General features: G+C 57.5%; 2 protein-coding genes across 15 annotated transcripts in view; one reads left to right on the top strand and one right to left on the bottom strand.

Moving 5' to 3' along the window:
* The window catches only part of PLCD1 (phospholipase C delta 1), a 37,870-nt gene extending 37,025 nt beyond the window's left edge, over positions 1-845 (top strand). For all 6 annotated transcript variants that reach the window (XM_012455674.2, XM_012455671.2, XM_012455670.2 and 3 more), the window contains 3 exons: positions 64-196; positions 269-418; positions 557-845. In XM_012455674.2, coding sequence (XP_012311097.1) covers positions 64-196; positions 269-418; positions 557-642 — 369 coding nt within the window. In that variant the 3' untranslated portion in view covers positions 643-845. The remainder of the gene's footprint in view (positions 1-63; positions 197-268; positions 419-556) is intronic.
* Positions 160-17,356, bottom strand: VILL (villin like). Of its 9 annotated transcripts, none has more exons than XM_012455665.3 (22): positions 17,224-17,356; positions 15,587-15,685; positions 15,056-15,151; positions 14,476-14,626; positions 14,250-14,324; positions 13,757-13,962; positions 12,119-12,227; positions 10,778-10,888; positions 10,282-10,481; positions 9,740-9,818; positions 9,558-9,656; positions 8,892-9,042; positions 8,460-8,560; positions 6,364-6,501; positions 6,102-6,260; positions 5,398-5,577; positions 4,695-4,840; positions 3,634-3,778; positions 2,200-2,382; positions 1,925-1,996; positions 1,484-1,729; positions 160-1,348 (listed from the first exon to the last, which is right to left on the bottom strand). In XM_012455665.3, the coding sequence occupies exons 4-22, from the start codon at positions 14,539-14,541 to the stop codon at positions 1,235-1,237; spliced, it is 2,580 nt and encodes an 859-aa protein (XP_012311088.2). In that variant the 5' UTR covers positions 14,542-14,626; positions 15,056-15,151; positions 15,587-15,685; positions 17,224-17,356; the 3' UTR covers positions 160-1,234. The 9 variants fall into 9 exon arrangements, with proteins under 9 accessions (XP_012311088.2, XP_012311087.2, XP_012311089.2 ...); XM_012455664.3 differs by having other exon boundaries at positions 15,587-15,766; XM_012455666.3 differs by lacking the exon at positions 15,587-15,685.
* Between the last annotated feature and the right edge of the window lie 1,249 nt (positions 17,357-18,605).

Here is an 18,605-nt window from a genome sequence, read left to right on the forward strand (position 1 = left end):
TGCCCATGGTCCCCTTCCCCTCACTGGCTCCTGAACTGTCCATTGTCCCCTGCCTTTCCTCAGGTTATCTCAGGGCAGCAATTGCCAAAAGTCAACAAGAATAAGAATTCAATCGTGGACCCCAAGGTGACAGTGGAGATCCACGGCGTGAGCCGGGACGTGGCCAGCCGCCAGACGGCTGTCATCACCAACAATGGTAGGTGCTGGGCCGGGCTGGGCCGCTGGGGCTGCTGGTCATGCTGTTGATACGGTGCCTGTCCTCCCCTAGGTTTCAACCCATGGTGGGACACGGAGTTTGCATTTGAGGTAGTTGTGCCTGACCTTGCCCTTGTCCGCTTTGTGGTGGAAGATTACGACGCCTCCTCCAAGAACGACTTCATTGGCCAGAGTACCATCCCCTTGAACAGCCTCAAGCAAGGTGAGTGTCAAGAGGAGGGGACGGCCAGGGCGGTAGAAAGCAGGGCCTGGCATCTCTTGGGCTAGGGCTGGCTGTCCCTTGAAGCATCCCCCAGAGTGACCAGAACTTGGTGTTCCCTCCTGCCTGTCCACCCGCCAGGATACCGCCATGTCCACCTTTTGTCTAAGAACGGGGACCAACATCCGTCAGCCACCCTCTTTGTGAAGATCTCCCTCCAGGACTAGACTGGGGGAAGCCAGTGGGGTCCAGCCAAGGGCCAGGGCTGGCTGCTCCCCGCTTCTTGCTCGGGTTAGGCCCCCAGACTGCCTTCAGCTCTAACATGGTGTCTGGGAGCTGTCCTTCATTCCGTTAGGGACGACGCTGCAGCCTTCCCACCCTGCGGCCGGCCCATGGTCCCAGGTTTTTATAAAAATCACGATAAGATTAAGCCTTGTGGTCTCTTTACCTGGATGCCAGAAAATCCCCTGTGAAGTGTGTGTGTCTGTGGCCCCCCATGTTCTTGAGTGCTGGAGCCCCAGCACCTCACTCTCTACCATGCTCGCACACACTTGAGTGGGGTAAGGGGGGATCTGGAGACACCAACGAGAAACAAATCCCTCTGAGGGGCGACACCAAGAGCTCACCCCTGCCAGCCCCGGAGGCCCCTTCCCCTGAGACGTAGACCTGCTGAGTGGCCCCAGCTGGAAAAAACACATACCACATCCTGTATGGACAGCCCGCTTTTACTGACAAGCAGAGGATGAGCAGAAGCCTCTGAGGGACGTGGGAGCAGGGCGTCCCCAGCCTCGTAGGTATGTTGGGGTGGGGGGCCTGGGCTCAGAAGAAGCCCAGCTGCTTTTTCTCCTGCCGCTGTCTCCACGTGGCCATGCTGTAGAATTCCTCCTTGGATTTCCCAAAGATATCTTGGAAGTCAGAGTCTGAGAGATAGAACTGGGGGAGGTAGAGGGGAGGGTGTCACCCAGGGCAGCTGCCTACCACCAGGGGATCCTACCTCGGGCTCCTCCAGCTCAGTGGCAGATGCACCAGTGCTGAGGCAGTGAGGGTCAGGGGGTCTCAGGTGCCCACCTCCCTGCGGGCAGGGTCCACGCCCTCTGGCAGGTCCTCAGCGGCCTGGTGCATCAGTTGCTCCCGGGGGAGGGCCCCGTTGATCGAGGCTCTGGTGCTGCTGACAGAGGTGCTGACGCCACCCAACTTGGGGCCCCGCATCAGCTCATTCCTGGAGCTGTCCTGGGAGCCCTTGAGGGCCTGCAGGGCCATGGCACCTGCCCTGCCATCGCCTGGCCATCTGGATAGCCGGAAGCTGTTGACTTCCTGTCCAGAGAGGAGCCTCAGGCTGGGGAAGATGGGGACTCGGTAGCCCACAGGGAGGCTGCACTGAACCCACAGGCCTCTCCCCTCCCTCTGCAGCCCCTCCCACCTACCAGGGCCTGGCACTTCCCCTGCCCATCAGGACCATGCTGTCAGCGCCCAGGCCCCTGCGGGGAAGCCTGGGGCCCCAGGACTCACTGCCGTTATCTCAGAGATGGGCGATGCTGTTCCCGGGCTGCCCTCCAACACTTCCTTGTGGGACGGGTCGGGCTAGAGCAAGAATCGGGCAAGTATCAGGGCAGGAGGAGGGGGAACCAGTGGGACTAAGGAGGGGCCTGAGGACAAGACCAGGTCTCTCGCACATACTGGCAAGCCCCAGCCTGAGCAGTGCCGCCTCCTTCCCTCAGCCCAGGTCCGGCCCCTCTCCCCCCAAATTAATTAGAGTAGAGCTGGGGTTTTCAGGTCTCACTCACGGTCCACTTGTAGGGGTCCCAAGTGAAGAACCAGCCAGTGAAGGTGGGAGGTTCGTGGCCCTGCTTGACCAGCACGATGGGTGTGGCCAGGCTCCTCCCTGCTGGGTGTGCCTTCAGGTACTCCTGGCCCCAGGCCACCGCCTCCTTCCATGCACCTGCAGCGCCCCCAAGCCACAGGAAGATCTAGGCCACAGAGGGGGCCTGACGTTTGGCATGGCGGGCTGCCCAGAGCTGACCCCTCCCTGTCCATCAGACGTCCCAGACAGGACCCCACATACCCATCCCTGTCCAGACCCACCCAGCAAGGGGCCTCACCCACACGCTGAACACACAAGACGGTCACGGGAATGCATGCATGCACATATTCAATCCACAAAATTTTTTTTAAAAAGACGGGGTTTCACCATGTTGGTCAGGCTGGTCTTGAACTCCCGACCTCAGGTGATCCGCCCGCCTTGGCCTCCAAACTGCTTGGATTACAGGCGTGAGCCACCGCGCCCAGCTTAATCCACAAATTTTTCTTGTGTGATTTACCTGGAGATCAATCCACAAATATTTATAAAGCACCTACTGTATGCCAAGCATTGGTCTGGCTTTGGGGATTCAACAATGAAAGAAAATGGACAAAAATCTCTGCCCTCTAGAGGTTTTGTGAGGGAGCAAATCACGTGTATGTCTGGGGAAAAGTGTCCTAACAGGAAGAAACCACCAGTGTAAAAGCCCCGAGGTGGCCGCGTGCCTGGCACGTTCAGGGAACACAAGGAGGCTGCTGTGGCTGCCGCAGAAGCAGGGAGGGGGAGGAAAGGGGGTCAAAGAGTTGGGGCTGGCCAGGTCACGCAGGGCTGGGGTAAGGGCTCTGGGTTTGGTCTGAGTGAGATGGGAGCACGCAGCTTCACCAATTCAAACAGTGCTGGTGACACACACACATCCACTGTTGTCAGACAGCTGCACACACAACAGCACTGTCTGTCTGCACAGCCCCACAAACAGCCTTCTGTCACTCAGCCACAGCTGGTCACAGTCTCTCACACACACACTCACCAGTTACCACTGGTCTGGCCAGTTCTAGCATCATGTGACCTTACAGTCACGACAAAGTATCACAAGTGCACAAAGGCAAACGCTCACACCAAGCCACACACGTGATGAGATTGGGGTTCCACTCAGTCACCTGCAGCATTGACACAAGCTCGGCCACGGGCGCTGTCGTGTGTGTGGAGTCACACACGATACAAATACAGTTACCCGAGTCCCAACGCACTCCTGTCTCCCGCAGTCTCGCTGCCGCCACCTGATGACGCCCTCATCTGTGGTCTCAGAGGCACTGCAGTGAGACTCATGCAGACTCACCCAAAGCCCTATGTACACAGTCAGAAGGCTACATACAGACACACCCCCGTTCACAGCCCCACCAGGCAGGGGTAGCCTCCTTACCTCCTGCCAAGTGTCCAGTAACATGACGTCATACTGGCCCAGGTCCTCCTGGCTAAAGAACACCACTTCTGCAAGGACCAGGCAGCCCATCTGGCTGGAGCACTCAAACAGTCGTGGCTGGACGCTTGGGACCTCCTCAGGGAGTCTGGCCAGCAAGAACAGCAAGGCTGTGAGCCACGCAGAGGGCCACACCGGCCTGTGGCACATGTACCCCACCCCAGGGGGCTGGAAGCCACTTCTCGGGAGTGGGAGGCCTGGGCCCTCCTGGAGCCCCACGATTCCACTCCTGGAGCACTCTGCTCTGGGTGCAAGGTCCCTCTCTGCTCATGGAGAAAGCTCTGGCCCTCCCAGCTGTGATGCAAGCTGCCCATGAATTTCCCAGGAGAGGGCTGCAGGGGAAGGGGAGGGCCTGAGCTGCAGTCTCGCCCTCCCTGGGATGGTAGGAACTCCTTGACCCACCCCTGGCAGAGATCAGGTCTCCAGCCCAAGGTGGAAGGAGGAAAGGCAGGCTGGGAGGAGACAGGAGTACTGAGCTCAGGAGAACTGGGGGCAGTGCAGTGCATAAACCAAGCCCCACAGACAGGCCAAGAGCAACGTGGACTCAGCTTCCTCCTCCCCTTGCCTCACTCCAACTTCCTATACAGACCCTGTCTGCAGACACATGACACCCCGAATACACCTGTTCTTGCACCTCCACACGCACTGTATACCCACACGTCATATGACACCATAGATGCGCACACTGGGCACCGTGACCGCTGGGGACTGTAGGGTGGGGAAGGTGCTTTATCTCCTGGCTCAGGACCAAGACCGTGCAGGGAGGAGATGCTGCCAGCAGAGGGCGCCACTTCCCCACCCTCCCCAGCATCATCCAGACCCAAGTTACTCAAGCCTGGGCGTGAAGGGCGGGCTGTGCTCCTGGGATCCTCTGTGAGGGGGAAGCTTAGAGTCCTCGGTCCTAGTCTTGTCTCTCCAGCTGTGTGTGTGAACCCCAGTCACCCATCCTCTCTGAGCCTCAGTTCCTCCTCTGGGTAAGAACACTCTCCTCCCAACCCTGTTACCTCTTGTTGCTGGGGTAGGGGGCCCGGCCTCCCAGGGCCTCCCAGAAATGGGGAGGCTCCTGACCCTCCAGCACCGTTTCCTCGTTCTTCTTGGAAATGACAGTGACCGCCACCCGCGCCATCTCACGCTGATCACCATTACAGCCCTAGCAGGCAAAGAGATGGCTCAGCCCTACATGAGGAGGGGTCTCACCTCCAGCCCCATATCCCGTTCACAGGGTGTATGGGGGGTACCAGGCCCAAGTTACAGGAGGCCTAAGCTGGTGGCAGGGCACCAGTGAACATGGCATCTCCTCACCCTCCAGGCCTGTGTCCCTAGCTCATCTGGATCACAGGGTCTGGGACCCTCCCGGGGTGTCCAGAGCATGGGATGGGAGGCCTTCAGGCTTAGAGGGTCATAGTTTATGCTGAAAATTAGAGAAAACTCCAGCAAACTGACATAGGCCTCCCCTTTTCCCAAGAGACCTGGGAAGTGACATGCCCCGTGCTCCAGGGAGTAAGGAGGGGAGGACCTGGCTCTGCCTGTCACTTTGTAATTTTCCCCGAGTTCCAGAGGAGACACTGTGTCTTCTTCTCCTCCCCCTTTCCCCCATTGGTCTATCTGAGGCTAGACTCAAAGTCTGCATCCCCCGTGGAAAGGACCACCCCCCCGCCTGGCACCACTACCTCTGGGCATGAGTCAAGTGGTCGGTGCTGTGGGTACCTTCCCAAACCAGAGGTAGCAGACGCCGGCTATGACCAGCAAGAAGACGTCATTGGAGTTGAGGGAGGCGGCACGAGCTGGCACCTCCACAGTCCTGGTGCTGTAGCTGTCGGCGCCTTGCACGTGGAAAAGCCTCGTGGTGGGTGCTGACTGTCCCCTTCCATGGTGCCCGGCTCTCTCCTATGGAAGAGTAGGGCCTCAGGTTGGGGCAAGGGCTCCCAGGGACCCCTTCCTGTCCCACTGTGGGACATACTGCCTCAAGGCTCAGGGACCCTTGCTTGAAGCCACCAAGGCCCTCACTGGTGACTTCACGTGAGGAGTAGAGGACCCTCTAGGTGTGGCGGGCAGGAATCCCCTCAGTCTGGGATAGGGACTGGCCCTTTCTAAATGGACCCTTCACCCCATCTCTGAGGGGTCAGAGCACGGGTGCTCAGGCCCTGGAGGTGGAAAGTGGGGACCAGTTTTGCCAGTGTGTGACCCCAGGAAGCCCCTGGCTCCCTTTCAACTCAACTTCCTCATCTGACTCTGGGACTGGGGAGAGAAACTCAGGCAGGGCTAACCTTGGAGCTCCTGGGACAAGCTTGGACAAGCTCAGGGAAACCAGGGATAAGCAGGCCCCAGGCCCAAAGGAAGGTGCTGAGGAGTGTGCAGGGGCCATGGCCCACGGAGAAGCGGGAAGGCCGCAGCGGCGAGGTGAGCCCTACCTGGAAGACCACCAGCTGGCCCTGGAAGATGGCGAGGAAGTGGGGGGGCTCGCTCCCCATGGTCACGTGCTCCTGCACTAGGGCGCCGCGGTACATGGCGTCTAGCTCCTCAGCGTTGCTGTTCAGGGCCTCGATCTCGTCTGCGGTGGCCTGGTGGCCCTGCAGGTAGGGCGGTGAGGGCCTGGCCCAGCTCTCCCATCTCACTCTCAGAGCCCAGCCCTTGGGCTTTAAGGTGAGTGCCGCCTCCCTCAGGCCGGCGCACCTGCCACAGGTACAGGATGTACTGGACGCGGCCCAGCCTCTGGTATGTGTAGAGCACGAGGTAGCAGTTGCCTGCACACAACTGTCCGTGATGCTTGGGGTCCACGGGCTGCCTGCGCAAGTCCTGCATGCACCACACCTGGGGAACAGGGCACCAATGGGCACAGGTGGCGGCTCTCCCTAAACCAGCCCACCCCTCCTGCATCTAGCTGGAAAGCTCTCCGCAGCCTCCGAGGCCCACCCTCAGCTCCAGGCCCATTTCAGGCTTTGGGCTGGGCGTGTGCAAGGATCTGCAGGCGACCCTTTCTCCATGGACCCCTGAAACCCACCACACGTGGGAGATGGACCCGATCCCAGCCACATGCCCAGCCCTAGTCCCGACTCCACCAGCCACAGCCCTGGCTAGGAGCAGTTGCTCACAGCTGCTTGCTACTCAGGCCAGGGTAACAGAAGCTGGGCGGAAAGGGAAGTCTTGGAGCTCTTGAATGAGTTCCCTTTTTCAGGTGTCATTTAGAAAACACAAAGCCTGTTCAAAGACTGAAGGGAACACACCGCCTCACATCGGTCAGTGTGGTTTCTTCTTCCTGTGGGTGGCTGAGCCTGGAGCCAGGTAGACTCTGGTCAAATCCCAGGTCGGCCCTGCGTTGGCAGTGACATCGTTTCAAGCTTCAGGTCTTTCCCACCTGTATATTGGGGATGGTGACGCCTCTCTTACTTCACCTCTGCACGGCAGGAGACAATGCCTGGGTGTCCTTTCCCCCCTAGACCCTGGCAGTTGTCCCTGGGGAGCTGCCCTCCAGACCAGAGCAGCCAGAACCCTGCCTTTCACAAAAGGGGCTGACTCGATCACAGGCTGCCTAAGAGTGGCACTTACTGGGCAGCCAGGCCCCTTGGCTCAGGCCCTCTCTCTGCCTGCCTGTCCACTGCCTGCCAGGAGGATCCCCTTCCTGACTCTGTTCTTGGCTCCTGAGTCCTGGAGTTCTCTTTCCCTCTCCCTCGCCCTCCTCTCTGCTTTCCTGTCTCCGTCTCCCATTCCTGTCTGGCTCTCCATCTCGGTGTATATCCCATCTCTCCCTGACTCCTCCTCCTCTCCTGTACCCCACTGCTCCCTGCTCTTCCTCCACCCATCTCCTCCCTTCCCTCTGTCTCCTCCTCATCCCCGGTCCTTCCCAGTCTTTGCTTCTCTCTCTCTCTCTTTGTGCTCCCTTCTCTGTCCTCTTTCCCTGCTCCCCACCCCTCTCCCTTGTTGCATTTCCTCTTGTCTCAGTCTCTTCACTCATTGCTTCTGTCCATCCATATTAGAGCAAAGGAAAAAGGAAACCTTGCAATTTTCTCTGACCTCCACCTACCTCGAGAACTGGGAGCCCTCACATAGGCCCAGCAGTTCTGTTCCCACAATTTCACAGCATCCCAATATCAGCCTTGGGGCCAGATGGGACAACAGTTTCTGCCCCCATTTTATTTACAAACTAGGGCCTAAAAAATTCAGGGCTCTGCTAGGGGGTCAGCCAACAAGTCAAGATGTAACCCCACCCTATACAGAGCCTGGAAGTGGCCCTCAACCTCTGCGTCTCGCAGAACGCTGGGCTGGGACGGGATGAGTGGTTGACAGTGTATGGCTGTGAGTTAGGGTTGGGTGTGCGGAGCTGTGATTATGTGTGATCATGTGTCTGTGTTGTTGTGTCTCTGTGGGTGGTTGATGGTTGTGACTGTGGTCATGTCTGATGTAGAGTTTTTGCAGCTACGTGTTTGCAGTTGTGTACTTGGCTATGATTGTGTGGCTGTGATTATGTGGTTACAAGGTGTATGTGTGTCTGTATGAGCGTATGTTTGATTTTGTCCTACATGTGACTATAGGGCGAATTTAAGTGTCCAAGTGTTACTGTGCTGTGTGTGTGCCTGTTGCTGTGTATGATTAGGTGTGACTGTATGAACCTCCTGTTAGGAGAGCGTGTAAATGTACATGTGTCCCTTGGTGTTCCTGATTGTGTGTGGATGTGCAGCTGAGTCACTTTAGATAGCAGTGATACCATTCACCTGTAGGCAAAGCTTACCTCCATGTCCCCATCTTCCCCCAACTAAGCCATTGCCCCTCACCTCCACCTTCCCAGAGCCGTCGTCCACCATCCTGAGCTGGGCGGCTAACTCAGGCTGGCTGTGCAGCTTGCCCACGTCCAGCTTTACATGAGTCAGTTTATCTGAAGGTGGGGCAGTGGTGTCAGTTGCACCTTCTGCCCCATCCCCTCCCACACCATCCCCGCCCCGCCCACTTCTCAACCATCCAGCAAGAGTCCAGGTCCTGCCCGGTCCTCGGCTGTCCACGCCCCTTTCCCCAACCCAAGAAGGTTCTGTCCCACCCCCTCGGGACCCGCCATTTCCTGCCAGGCCCCGCCCCCTCCAGCTCACTCCGCCCACTCACCTGTCCCACCGAGCCGCAGGCCCCGCCCCCTTCATCTTGCTCCACCCACACCCTTCCCGCAGCAGGTTCCTGCCAGGCCCCGCCCCCTCCGGCTCACTCCGCCCACTCACCGATCCTGCCAAGCTGCCGGTTCCTGCTCCGGTTCCTGCTCCGCTTCTCGGACCAAATCCGGAAGAGCTGCTTGAACGCGGCCGACTCGGCGCCGTCGTTCACCACCTCCACGTTGGTGTAGGTCGGGTAGCCCTTGGCCTGGATGAAGCCCTGGGGCGGAAGGCACCGTCAGTCCTGCGATCGAGAGTCCACTGTTCCACTCCCGCCCCCCAGGGACCTACCCTCTGGGACAGCCAAGCTCTGAGAAGCGTTAATTAACCGAGCTCATGACCCACTTAACGAACTGACTTTGTCACCACCGACTTCTCTGAGGTCCCTGAGGGCAGGCAGGGTTCCCTTAGTCCAGGCCTCAGGCAGGACAGGCCAAGTCAACCCTCACGGACCCCAGGCAGAGCCCCGCCTTCCCACCCAGTCCCACCCTGAGAAAGCGGGGCTGCCCAGTCAGTAGGTGCCCCAGGACCTGAAGGCAGGGCCACGTGCCCCTTTTACACATGGTTTCTCAGAGGCCACCTGGTCTTCACTCTCAGGGCTCCCAGGGCGGGGCTACCACCCCTTTAAGACTCCCGCATGGGATGTTTCCCAACTCAAACTCCAGGGTAGGGCTGATTCCTCCCTTAGATCCGGGGCAGTGCTCTGTTCCTCTCAGACGGGGCCCCAGGGCTCACCGCAGCCCGGCTGAAGGCAGCCTTTCTCTCCTGGAGGCTAGACATGCGTCCCTGCCACACATAGATCTTGAAGCCTCCCTGGTCCAGGATGTAGAAGTCCTGGGAGCAAGGGTGGGGCTGGTCAGTAGGTGGTCCCAGTGGGTGGGGAAGGGTGCGAGTGACTGGGGCCAGGCCTTCCTCACCTCCTCCTGCAGCAGGTCCTGGGTCAGTGGGGGGGTCGCCAACTCCAGGACCACCAGGTCTTTGCCCTTCTCATAGACACTACGGGGACAGGAACCCAGGTGTGGCCAGCCCAGCCCCTCCCTGACCTGGCTCCACCCTAGCCTAGCCCCCGGAGAGACAAAAGACATGGGGGCTGGAGCCCTGAGTTGTAGTCTTGACTTTACTGCAGCCTTGCTGTGGAGCTTTAGGCAGCTCCCTGGCCTTGGCAGAGCGCCACAGTCCCTCTGTCAGTACAACAGGTTTCACAGCGAGGCAGCCACACACCATGTAAGAGTAGAGGCTGGAGCCGAGATTGCGCCACTGCACTACAGCCTGGTGACAGTGCAAGACTCCATCTCAAAAAAACAAACAGTACAGGCTGGGCCCACAGTCCACGTGACCTGTTCCAGAAACCCAGCAGCCTTTTCTGGAGGGCTTTGTAGAGGTGCTGTGTTATTGCAGTAGTGATGGACACAGAGTCCTGGACTGCCCCACCCACCCTGCCCACCCCAAGGGTGCTCACTGGTACAGGCGAATATTGGCCTTCTGCAGCTGGTTGATATCCTTGTTGGGCATGGCAGCACGCAGGCTGCCCACCCTGCGGCCTAGCACAGACTCCATGATCTGCATGAGGTCCGGGGCTTTGACCTCATCATCCACCACGCCAATCTGTGCACGACCACCACGTTCCCTGTCCCGGAGGCTGTAGGTCAAGGCCAGCCCCTGCGGGAGAGGACCTGGCAGTCAGGGTGTCACCAGTGTGCCTCCTCACAGCACAGATTTCTCCTGTCACTGCTCAGCTCCCAGAGGCTGGTGGGGAGAAGGGCTGGTGCTCCCTCATCCTGGCATCCAGGGGACACGAACAGTGCAGGGTCTGAACTCAGCTTGGACCTCGTAGGCATTTCTTGGGTTGTGGCAGGCAGACAGCCACACCCAACTCTTAGGGTGTGGAGGATGGGCACTTGGAGGACCATTCTCTCACAAACCCCGTACTCCCAGTTCCTTGGGCAGACACTAACCCGAGCCTTCTCAGAAATGCTGGTCTTGGGCCCATTCCACTGGATCATCATCTTGCCTAGGTCCAACAGGAAGATGTCACCCTTATTAAAGCTGTTCCAGGAGAGCTCCACCTACCAGAACCAGGAGGAGCAGGGAGGGAGACAGGGAGTCATACCACCAGCATCCGCTAGACGGAAGCATGGCTGGGATGTGTCACCTGGTGCATGAAGTTGTATGCATCTGGCTGTACGTAGGCATGTGTGACTAGGCAATGCTGCATTTCACAGGGTGTATGTGACTTATGACACTTCTCAGTGCATGTCTGTACTCTATGTGTACACGTATACAGGTGGGGTGCATCTGTTTATCTTTTGTGTTTGCATATACGCATGTATGTGGGGACATCACATGTAAACAAGTGTGTGTGCTCATGGTGACAGTGTCTACCTATGGATAATGATAGTCTCCAAATAGAGACACTTTTGTGAAAGGCAGTACTTTCAATTATGATGCCAGGATAATAAGAGAAACATGGAACTTCATGGTGTCCCCCAATGCCCCGGGATGTATGGTCACTGGTCTGTGGGTGACAGTGCAGAGCCTATGTGGGATTATCGGTGTGTCACAGGGTTGCCTGTGCAGTCTCACTTGCATACCTCAAGCATTCCCATCACACTGTAGACGTTGTACAACTGAATGTTCATGACACCAAATTCTGGCCAGATAGCAGCAAAATGTTTTGTTCTAATGAAACCAGTATTTTTCTTTAATTTCCTGACAGATGGAAGAAAGGGGTGCTGTGTTCTGATTTGCACAAGGGCACTATATGAACCGGAGGAGCACCCAGGGATAACAGCGGGGACAGTGTGTGCATACGGGTGGTAACGACAGTGTGAGTGAGTGTGAGGTTATGCCCTCCCCCTAAGTTCTGCGCTACCTCTCGCTGTGCTGCTAACAAGGACCATTCATTGGTGCCATATCGTCTGCCCCATCTGCCGAAGTTATTTTTAGAGACATGGTCTTTCTCTGTCACCCAAGTTGCTGGAATACAGTGGTGTCATCATGAATCACTACAGCCTCGAACTCCTGGGCTCAAGCGATCCTCCTGCCTCAGCCTCCCAAGTATCTGTGCCCAAGTTCTTAGTATGTCCATGAGACAGATGCAGAAACAAAAGGTCTGGGGAGCAGTGGCAGAAGTGGGGTAGAAGCCTGGTATCCTCTCTGTTCTGGTTCAAGACCATCTGGGAATGCTGATAGCTCCTTGTCCCCCACATCCTCACCCAATTTCCAACTTCCTTATATTTCAGTACACCCAGTCTGAGCCTATTCCAGAGGTCAAGAGGCTCCCCTGGCAGCCTTACCTCAGTGGCAGACACATGTTTCCTCCCTTTGATGTGCAGCAGTCTCTGGATGTTGAACATGTTCGTCTCCACATGCTTGAGGTCAGATGGCAGACCTCCCTTCCTATAGCTGAGGATGGAATAGCAGGAAGGTATCATGTAAGAACACAGACTGCCATGTACACAAATGATTGCAGATGTGAGCACATGTACGTATGCTCCTGCTTAACACACACATTGGAGTCTGTGTGAACACATGTATGTATAAGCCCATGGGTGCATACAGGACATGAGTGTGCATGTTTCCATGTGTAGTCATGTGGACACATGCATATACGTGTACATGTACATACATTTGGGGCATAGTGTGTATTTGTTTATCCCTGTAAGTCTAGATGTGAGTGAAAGGAAGTCGGCAACAATAGTCTGGGTGTGGTGGCTCACACCTGTAATCCCAGCACTTCGGGAGGCCAAGGCGGCTGGATCACTGGAGGTCAGGAGTTTGAGACCAGTCTGGCCAACACAGTAAAACCTCGTCTTTACTAAAAATACAAAAAACTAGCTGGGTGTGGTGGTGGGTGACTATAATCCCAGCTACTTGGGAGGCTGAGGCAGGAGAATCACTTGAACCCGGGAGGCAGAGGTTGCAGTGAGCCAAGCTCACGCCACTGCACTGCAGCCTGGGTGATGGTGAGAGACTCCATCTCAAAAAAAAAAAAAAAAAAGTGGGCGACAGCATATGTGTGTGTAGGTGACCATGGATATTCACACATGTCCATCTACACAGGTGGACATACATGGGGTGGTATGTGTTTCTGCATCTGCACATATGCCTGTGTGCATGTGTTCATGTATATACTACATGCATGGATTAGGTTCAACTGTATGGAATGGAAATGATCAAATAACAGCAATTTCCTCTATGTCCAAATGTACTGCAAGTGTTAATTTAAAAAACCTGTGAAGCAATTTACAGCAAAAGATATGTTCCTACCAGCACTGTAACAGAAAAGCAAACTCAAAACAACACTGGTGTCTGCTCCTAGGTATATACCAAGGGAAATGAAAGCCTGAGCTTGTATACAAATGTTCACAGAAAAAGGTTCATAACAGCCCAAAAGTGATAACAACCCAAAAGTCCATTACGTGATGAATGGATAAAACATGGTATCTTAATAACATGCAATATTACTTGGCAATAAAAGGAATAACACACGCCACAACATAGATAAACCCGAAGATAGTGCGCTGAGCAAAAAGAGCCCGTCAGGGAAGAGCACTTGTTGGATGATTCCATGTCTACGACACGCCCAGAAGAGGCAAATGGATAAACAGGAAGTAGATGAGTGGTTGCCGAGGGCGGAGGATGGGGGTGCTGGAGGGAAATGAGGAGTGACTGCAAAGGGGTGTGGGGCTTCTTTCCAGGGTGATGAAAATGTTCTACAGTTGACGGTGGTGATGGTTGCACACATCTGTTAAAAATCGCTGACAGGTATGTGTACTTTAAATGGGTGAATGGTGTGGCATATGAGTTGCATCTCAATAAACGTGTTACCCAACCCCTCCCTCCCGGCGTTCCCCATTCAGGGATGTGGACGTCGGCCCTCCCAAGACTGCCCCAGCCTAGGCACCGACTCCACGGCTCCGTCCCGCACTCACATGATTCCCGGGCGGAAGTAGCTGCGGAAGCAGTCGGACTCGTGGGCCTGCGCCTCGCGGTGCAGCACGGTCAGGGCCCCCCGCTCCTCCTGCAGGCGCTGCACGAAGGTGGCCGCGGCGCCCTGCGCCTCCGCACCCGCCTCCTTCCCGACCCAGTAGTGCAGGTCGCTGGACGCCCCCGGTGTGGCCTTCGGGCTCTGGGGGACCTGGGGTCCGGGTGTTTGTGTATATGTGTTGCAGGGAAGGCGCAGGTGCGGGTGGAGAAGGGGAGGATGTACCAAGGGCCACGGGGAGGCGTGGGGCAGGGGCTTCCGCGGGCATCAGGAAGCGGGAGGGAGGGGCTGAGGAACCTCTATGGCAGCGGCCCCCTTGTGGGATGCGATTCTCGGGCGCCCAGCTTGCCGCTTCCCAGGGCAGAGGTATGTCCGTGCCCCAGTTTCCCCAGTGCTGAGCCATGTCACCCCTCTCAGGCCGACTTCCCCAAGCAACTCACGTGGAGGACGACATAGCAGTGCTCCTCAAAAAAGTTCCCGTAAGCCCCCTCGGGTACCGGAACCATCTTCTGGTCCTGGGAGAGGAGGGTGTGCTGTAACAACTCAGGAGACCCCGCTGCGGCCCGGTGGAGGACGACTCTCTGAGTTGGGGGCAGGAGAAGCCTGGTGTGGGAGACCCCACGCTCTTCCGTGTCACCTCCTCTCCTATCTGGTCGTGCCTCTCACCTCAGTGATCCATATGTGGAGGTCCCTGTGGCCCTGGATGGCTGGAAGGCCCTTGCTGATGTCCATCCTAGGCCAGGCAGGAAGAAGGCAGCAAGGAGGAGCAAGAGCCAGAGTTCTCAGGCAGGAGACCTGTGCCTGGCCACCTGTATGGCTTCATCACAGAACACGAGTTTTGTTAGGAGGGCTCTGTAAACACACAGACTATCTCTGAAGACTGACAGACTCTGCAGCAAGTGACAGGCTCAGCTAAGATGAGTGGGTTGGGCAGATCAGGCATAAACACTCGACAAACTTTTTCAGTTTTTTTGAGACAGGGTTTTGCTCCGTCACCTAGCCTGCACTGCAGTGGTTCCACCAGTTCCCTGCAACCTCCACCTTCTGAGTTCAAGTGATCCTCCCGCTTCAGTTGACAAATTCTTGAAACAGAGCTGAACTCTGTATAACACAGGCTCTGCAAACAGCCACAGGCTCTGCAAACCGTGATTCAGCTGGCTTGAGTCTGTGCTCTGTGGTTCTGCGTGTGCAGAGGAGGAAGACAATGAGAGGGCAGTGAGTGACAGTGACATGGAATGAGAAGTACCTGGGGAAGGAAGGGACCCTCACTTCTGTCGACTGTTATGTCTTGGCACTTCACGCTCAAGTACCCGAGGCTTCCCTGCACCACTCCTTCAGAAACCTGTGTGAGAGGTTTGGTCCAAAAGTCACTTCTTTCTCAGCCTCTCACTCAGGGTGACCCTGGTGTGTTAGTCCCTCCCCCCTCCCCTCCACTCCCACTGTGTCTTATCAAAAGCAGGAACACCTTTGGCTCCAGGCGGAACAAGGTGAGGTGAGAGTTACAGAATCAGGCGTAGCACAATAGGTGGCATAGAGTGGCTCGCATTCCTTACACCTTTGTCAGGGCCCCTGGCTTGGCCGTGGTGAGCTCACAGGACACTGCGGCAACACCCAACAGACAGCCACGGAAATGTGGTGGGAGCGAGGCGGCTGTGGGGCAGGGCGGGCAGGGCGGGCGGTCCTTCTAGGGGGTTAGAGCTGGGTCCATCACAGCTCACAGCCCATCCTGACACCCTATGGAAACCATAGGATGGTTGCTGGTTGTGGCCTCCCTCACCAGCGCACAAGATTCCTGAAGGCAGGAGTTTGTCCTCTTCTTTACTGTGGGATCCCAGCTGCCTGGCCCCCAGCAGGTACTCAGCAAGTTGTGGAATGACTGGACCGAGTGAAGATGAATGGAGAAGGGAGTGGCCCGTGCACCCTAACTGCCCCAAGAACTGTTGCCACAGCTGATGGCCTGTTGGTGTGACAATGACATGAGTGACAGGCAGACATAGTGGCCATGAAAAGGTGACCTCAAGCAACAGAAAACATGAGGACACTGAGTGGCAAGCAGAGTCACAGGCAACGGTGGCCCTGTAGAAGGACACTGAGTAACAGGCAGAAATAGTGACCAGTGACGGTGACCGGGGGCCCAGGCAGGCAGTGACCAGAGGTGCAGACAGGAACTGTGAGCTGTAGCTCATGGAAGAGTGCAACACGGTGACAGAGTGCCAGAAAGACTACTGATTGACCTCAGAACAGTGGCAACTAGGGCCCAGGGGGACAGGAAAGTCAAACTGGCTGCCAGAAAGTTGGGGTGGGAGGAGGGGAGGGCATCGCCCCTGGGGGACTGGGAGCCTGTCTGATATCCAGCCCCAGCCTGTGGAGCCAAACCCTCAGCCGCCAGGGCTGGGGTCCCACTCACATGGCACCTGTGTTCACTGTCTTCCACCTGGGCTCCAGGGAGGGGGAACCAGTGCTCACAATGGGGGCCTCCTCCCTCCCCACAGTGCCCTCCCCAGGCTCCCAAGCCCTCCTGCCCTTCTTCCTCTGGGGAACTCCCTTTCACCACCTTCCCAAATGGGAACCCTCCTACCCCTAGTCCTCTCCCTCCTCCTCCTCTTCCTGGGGCCCACTTCCCCCACTCAGGGCCCCTTTCCCTTCTGGATGCCCAGTCCTTTCCCTGGCTCCCCTTTCTCTCCCCATGCCCCACACCTCCCCTTTTCCAGGGTTTCCCTCTGTCCCCGCTGGGTGCCCTGCCTCCCCCTGGCTCTCCGTTTCCCCCATTTCCCCTCTCCCCTGGGATCCTTATCCTTTTCTCCCACTTTTCCTTCCCAGGCCCCTCCTCCTTTCCAGGCTTCCTTGTCTTCCCCTACCCCCTTCCCTCACTCTCCTGGTCTTCCCTTCTCTTCCCTGGGCTCCCCTCTCTTTCCCAGGGCACTCCTTCCTCCTTCAGACACCCCCTCCTCTCTCCTCATGCCCCTCTAGTCCCTGGGTGCCTCCTCTCTCCTGGCCCCCTCCCTCTTCCAGCACCTCTTTCTCTCCCCACAGGCGCCCTTCCTGCCCTTCCTCCCTCTGTGGGTACCTGTGAAGGGAGCCTGAGATTACCTTGCCCTTCCAGGAAGTGGGGAATGGTGCTGCCCTCTGGAGTGAGGGGAGAGGAGGAAGTGGCCAGGGCTGGGGGCAGGCACCCTGTGTCTGTGGGCCACGGACTTACCTACCCACCTACAAAAGCCGCCTCTTTCTTCCCCTGGGGCTGCCGGCCACAGTCACCCTGCCCCATCAGCGTTTTCACCTGCTGGGCTGCTGCCTGCTGCCAAGGAGGCTCTGTGGCCCTCAGCCCTGGGACCCTGTTCTCCACGCCCTTGACTCCAGCAGCCCACTCTCTGCCCCTCTGCTTCCCTGGGACCTCCACTCCCTGCCCAGGCCTACCTGTTGGAAACTGCTCCCGCACCTTCTCCCTGCCTGTGGGCAGTGCTGGACCTGGCACGGTGCCAGTCTCTGCCTCCCCACTACTGGCCCCAGCCACTGTAACTCAATCCCAGCTCCTGCCCAGCAGGACACACCCCACGACGAGCACTCAGCTGGCTGGGCATTCACTTAGTCAGTCAGTCAACAAATACTGGCCAAGCTGCCTGGGGGCAGTGCCCTCCCCAGGGCTACGGCTAAGTCTCCCAGGCCTCACTGGCTGGGTACCCGTGGCCAGAGAGAGCAGGGGATGGAAGCCTGGACTGGGCTAAGGGGTGGGGCGTGGAAGATACTGGGATTTCCTCCTCTGGGATACTAGATGGGCCCCTGATACCTCACCCTGGGGTGTTGGGCTCCCCCTGGACCTAGAGGGCCAGGACATTCCAGCAAACTAGGAGGAAGTAGGACCGAGGCTGCGGGCTGTGGGGTCAGGCTCGGAGACCCAGCTCACTTCCGGAGGTGGGGGAAGGTGGCCAGAGCTTCCTCTAGATATTCCTGCTGTCCCTGCCTAAGTGCGGGCTCACTGCCTGGCACGGTTCTCCCCAGGGAGCCCTGATACCCACCATGGGAGAGGCCAGCCCGGCTCTTGCAGCGAAGACACCTCTCCCCCACCCCACTGCCACTCTCTCTCTCACTGTGGGTAGAGGGGCTGCAAATAGAGCCTTCCAGAAACTCCAGGGGCACAACCTCCTCTTGGCGTAGGGCACAGGCCGTCCCATCAAAGCCACGCTGCTAAAGCCTGCCCACCGCCCACCACCCACGACCCTCTCCCTGTGCTCAGTCTTCACCCCACAAACAGACACCATGCAGGGTCCCTGTGTGTGAAGGGATGCCTGTGTCTCAGGCACCTAGTTCGTCTCCATGTGTGCCATTCCCTGTCCAACCTCACGTGTGTCTAATCCCCACTTGGGACAGGGTCCCTGTCTGTGACTGTGGCAATGTGTATGCCGCACCTGCACATACCCATTTCGCTGTCCCTTTTTGTCGCTGTGCCCAGGAAAACTGTGTCCCCACTTCTCCCCACCAACTCTTCCCCTATCTCCCCTCAGCCCACCCCCTCTGTTGGGCTTGGTTCCTGAATTCCCTGAAAATGGCTCTTTCCGAAGTCACCAATGCCCGCTCTCGTGCAGGCGGCAGTCAGTTCAGTCACCATTGTCCCTTCCCTCTCACTCCGCACATCTCCGTCAGCCTCTGAATGGCAGCAGGTGCACAGCTCGGGCCTGCGCTCTGGTTTTCTAGTTCACTTCCTAGTTCCAGTCTGAAGGCTGCAAATACTGGAAACGCCAGCGTCTCCCTGCCCCGGCTCCCCCAGCCCTGCCCCGGCTCCCCCAGCCCTGCCCCAGTCT

The sequence above is a fragment of the Aotus nancymaae genome, unplaced genomic scaffold (genome assembly GCF_030222135.1).
Source record: "Aotus nancymaae isolate 86718 unplaced genomic scaffold, 86718_ANA_hifiasm-v0.15.2.pri h1tg000038l, whole genome shotgun sequence".
In the NCBI taxonomy this organism is placed as follows: Eukaryota; Metazoa; Chordata; class Mammalia; order Primates; family Aotidae; genus Aotus; species Aotus nancymaae.

What these genes read in the sequence shown, in the direction of transcription:
- VILL (XM_012455667.3), bottom strand. Translation starts at nt 14,541, where the DNA reads ATGGACATCAGCAAGGGCCTTCCAGCCATCCAGGGCCACAGGGACCTC. An exon ending in AACATGTGTCTGCCACTGAG is followed by an intron (nt 10,889 to 12,118) that starts GTAAGGCTGCCA and finishes TGGTTCTGGTAG; the next exon opens with GTGGAGCTCTCCTGGAACAG. An exon ending in CCCTACCCCAGCAACAAGAG is followed by an intron (nt 3,779 to 4,694) that starts GTAACAGGGTTG and finishes CTTGCTGGCCAG; the next exon opens with ACTCCCTGAGGAGGTCCCAA.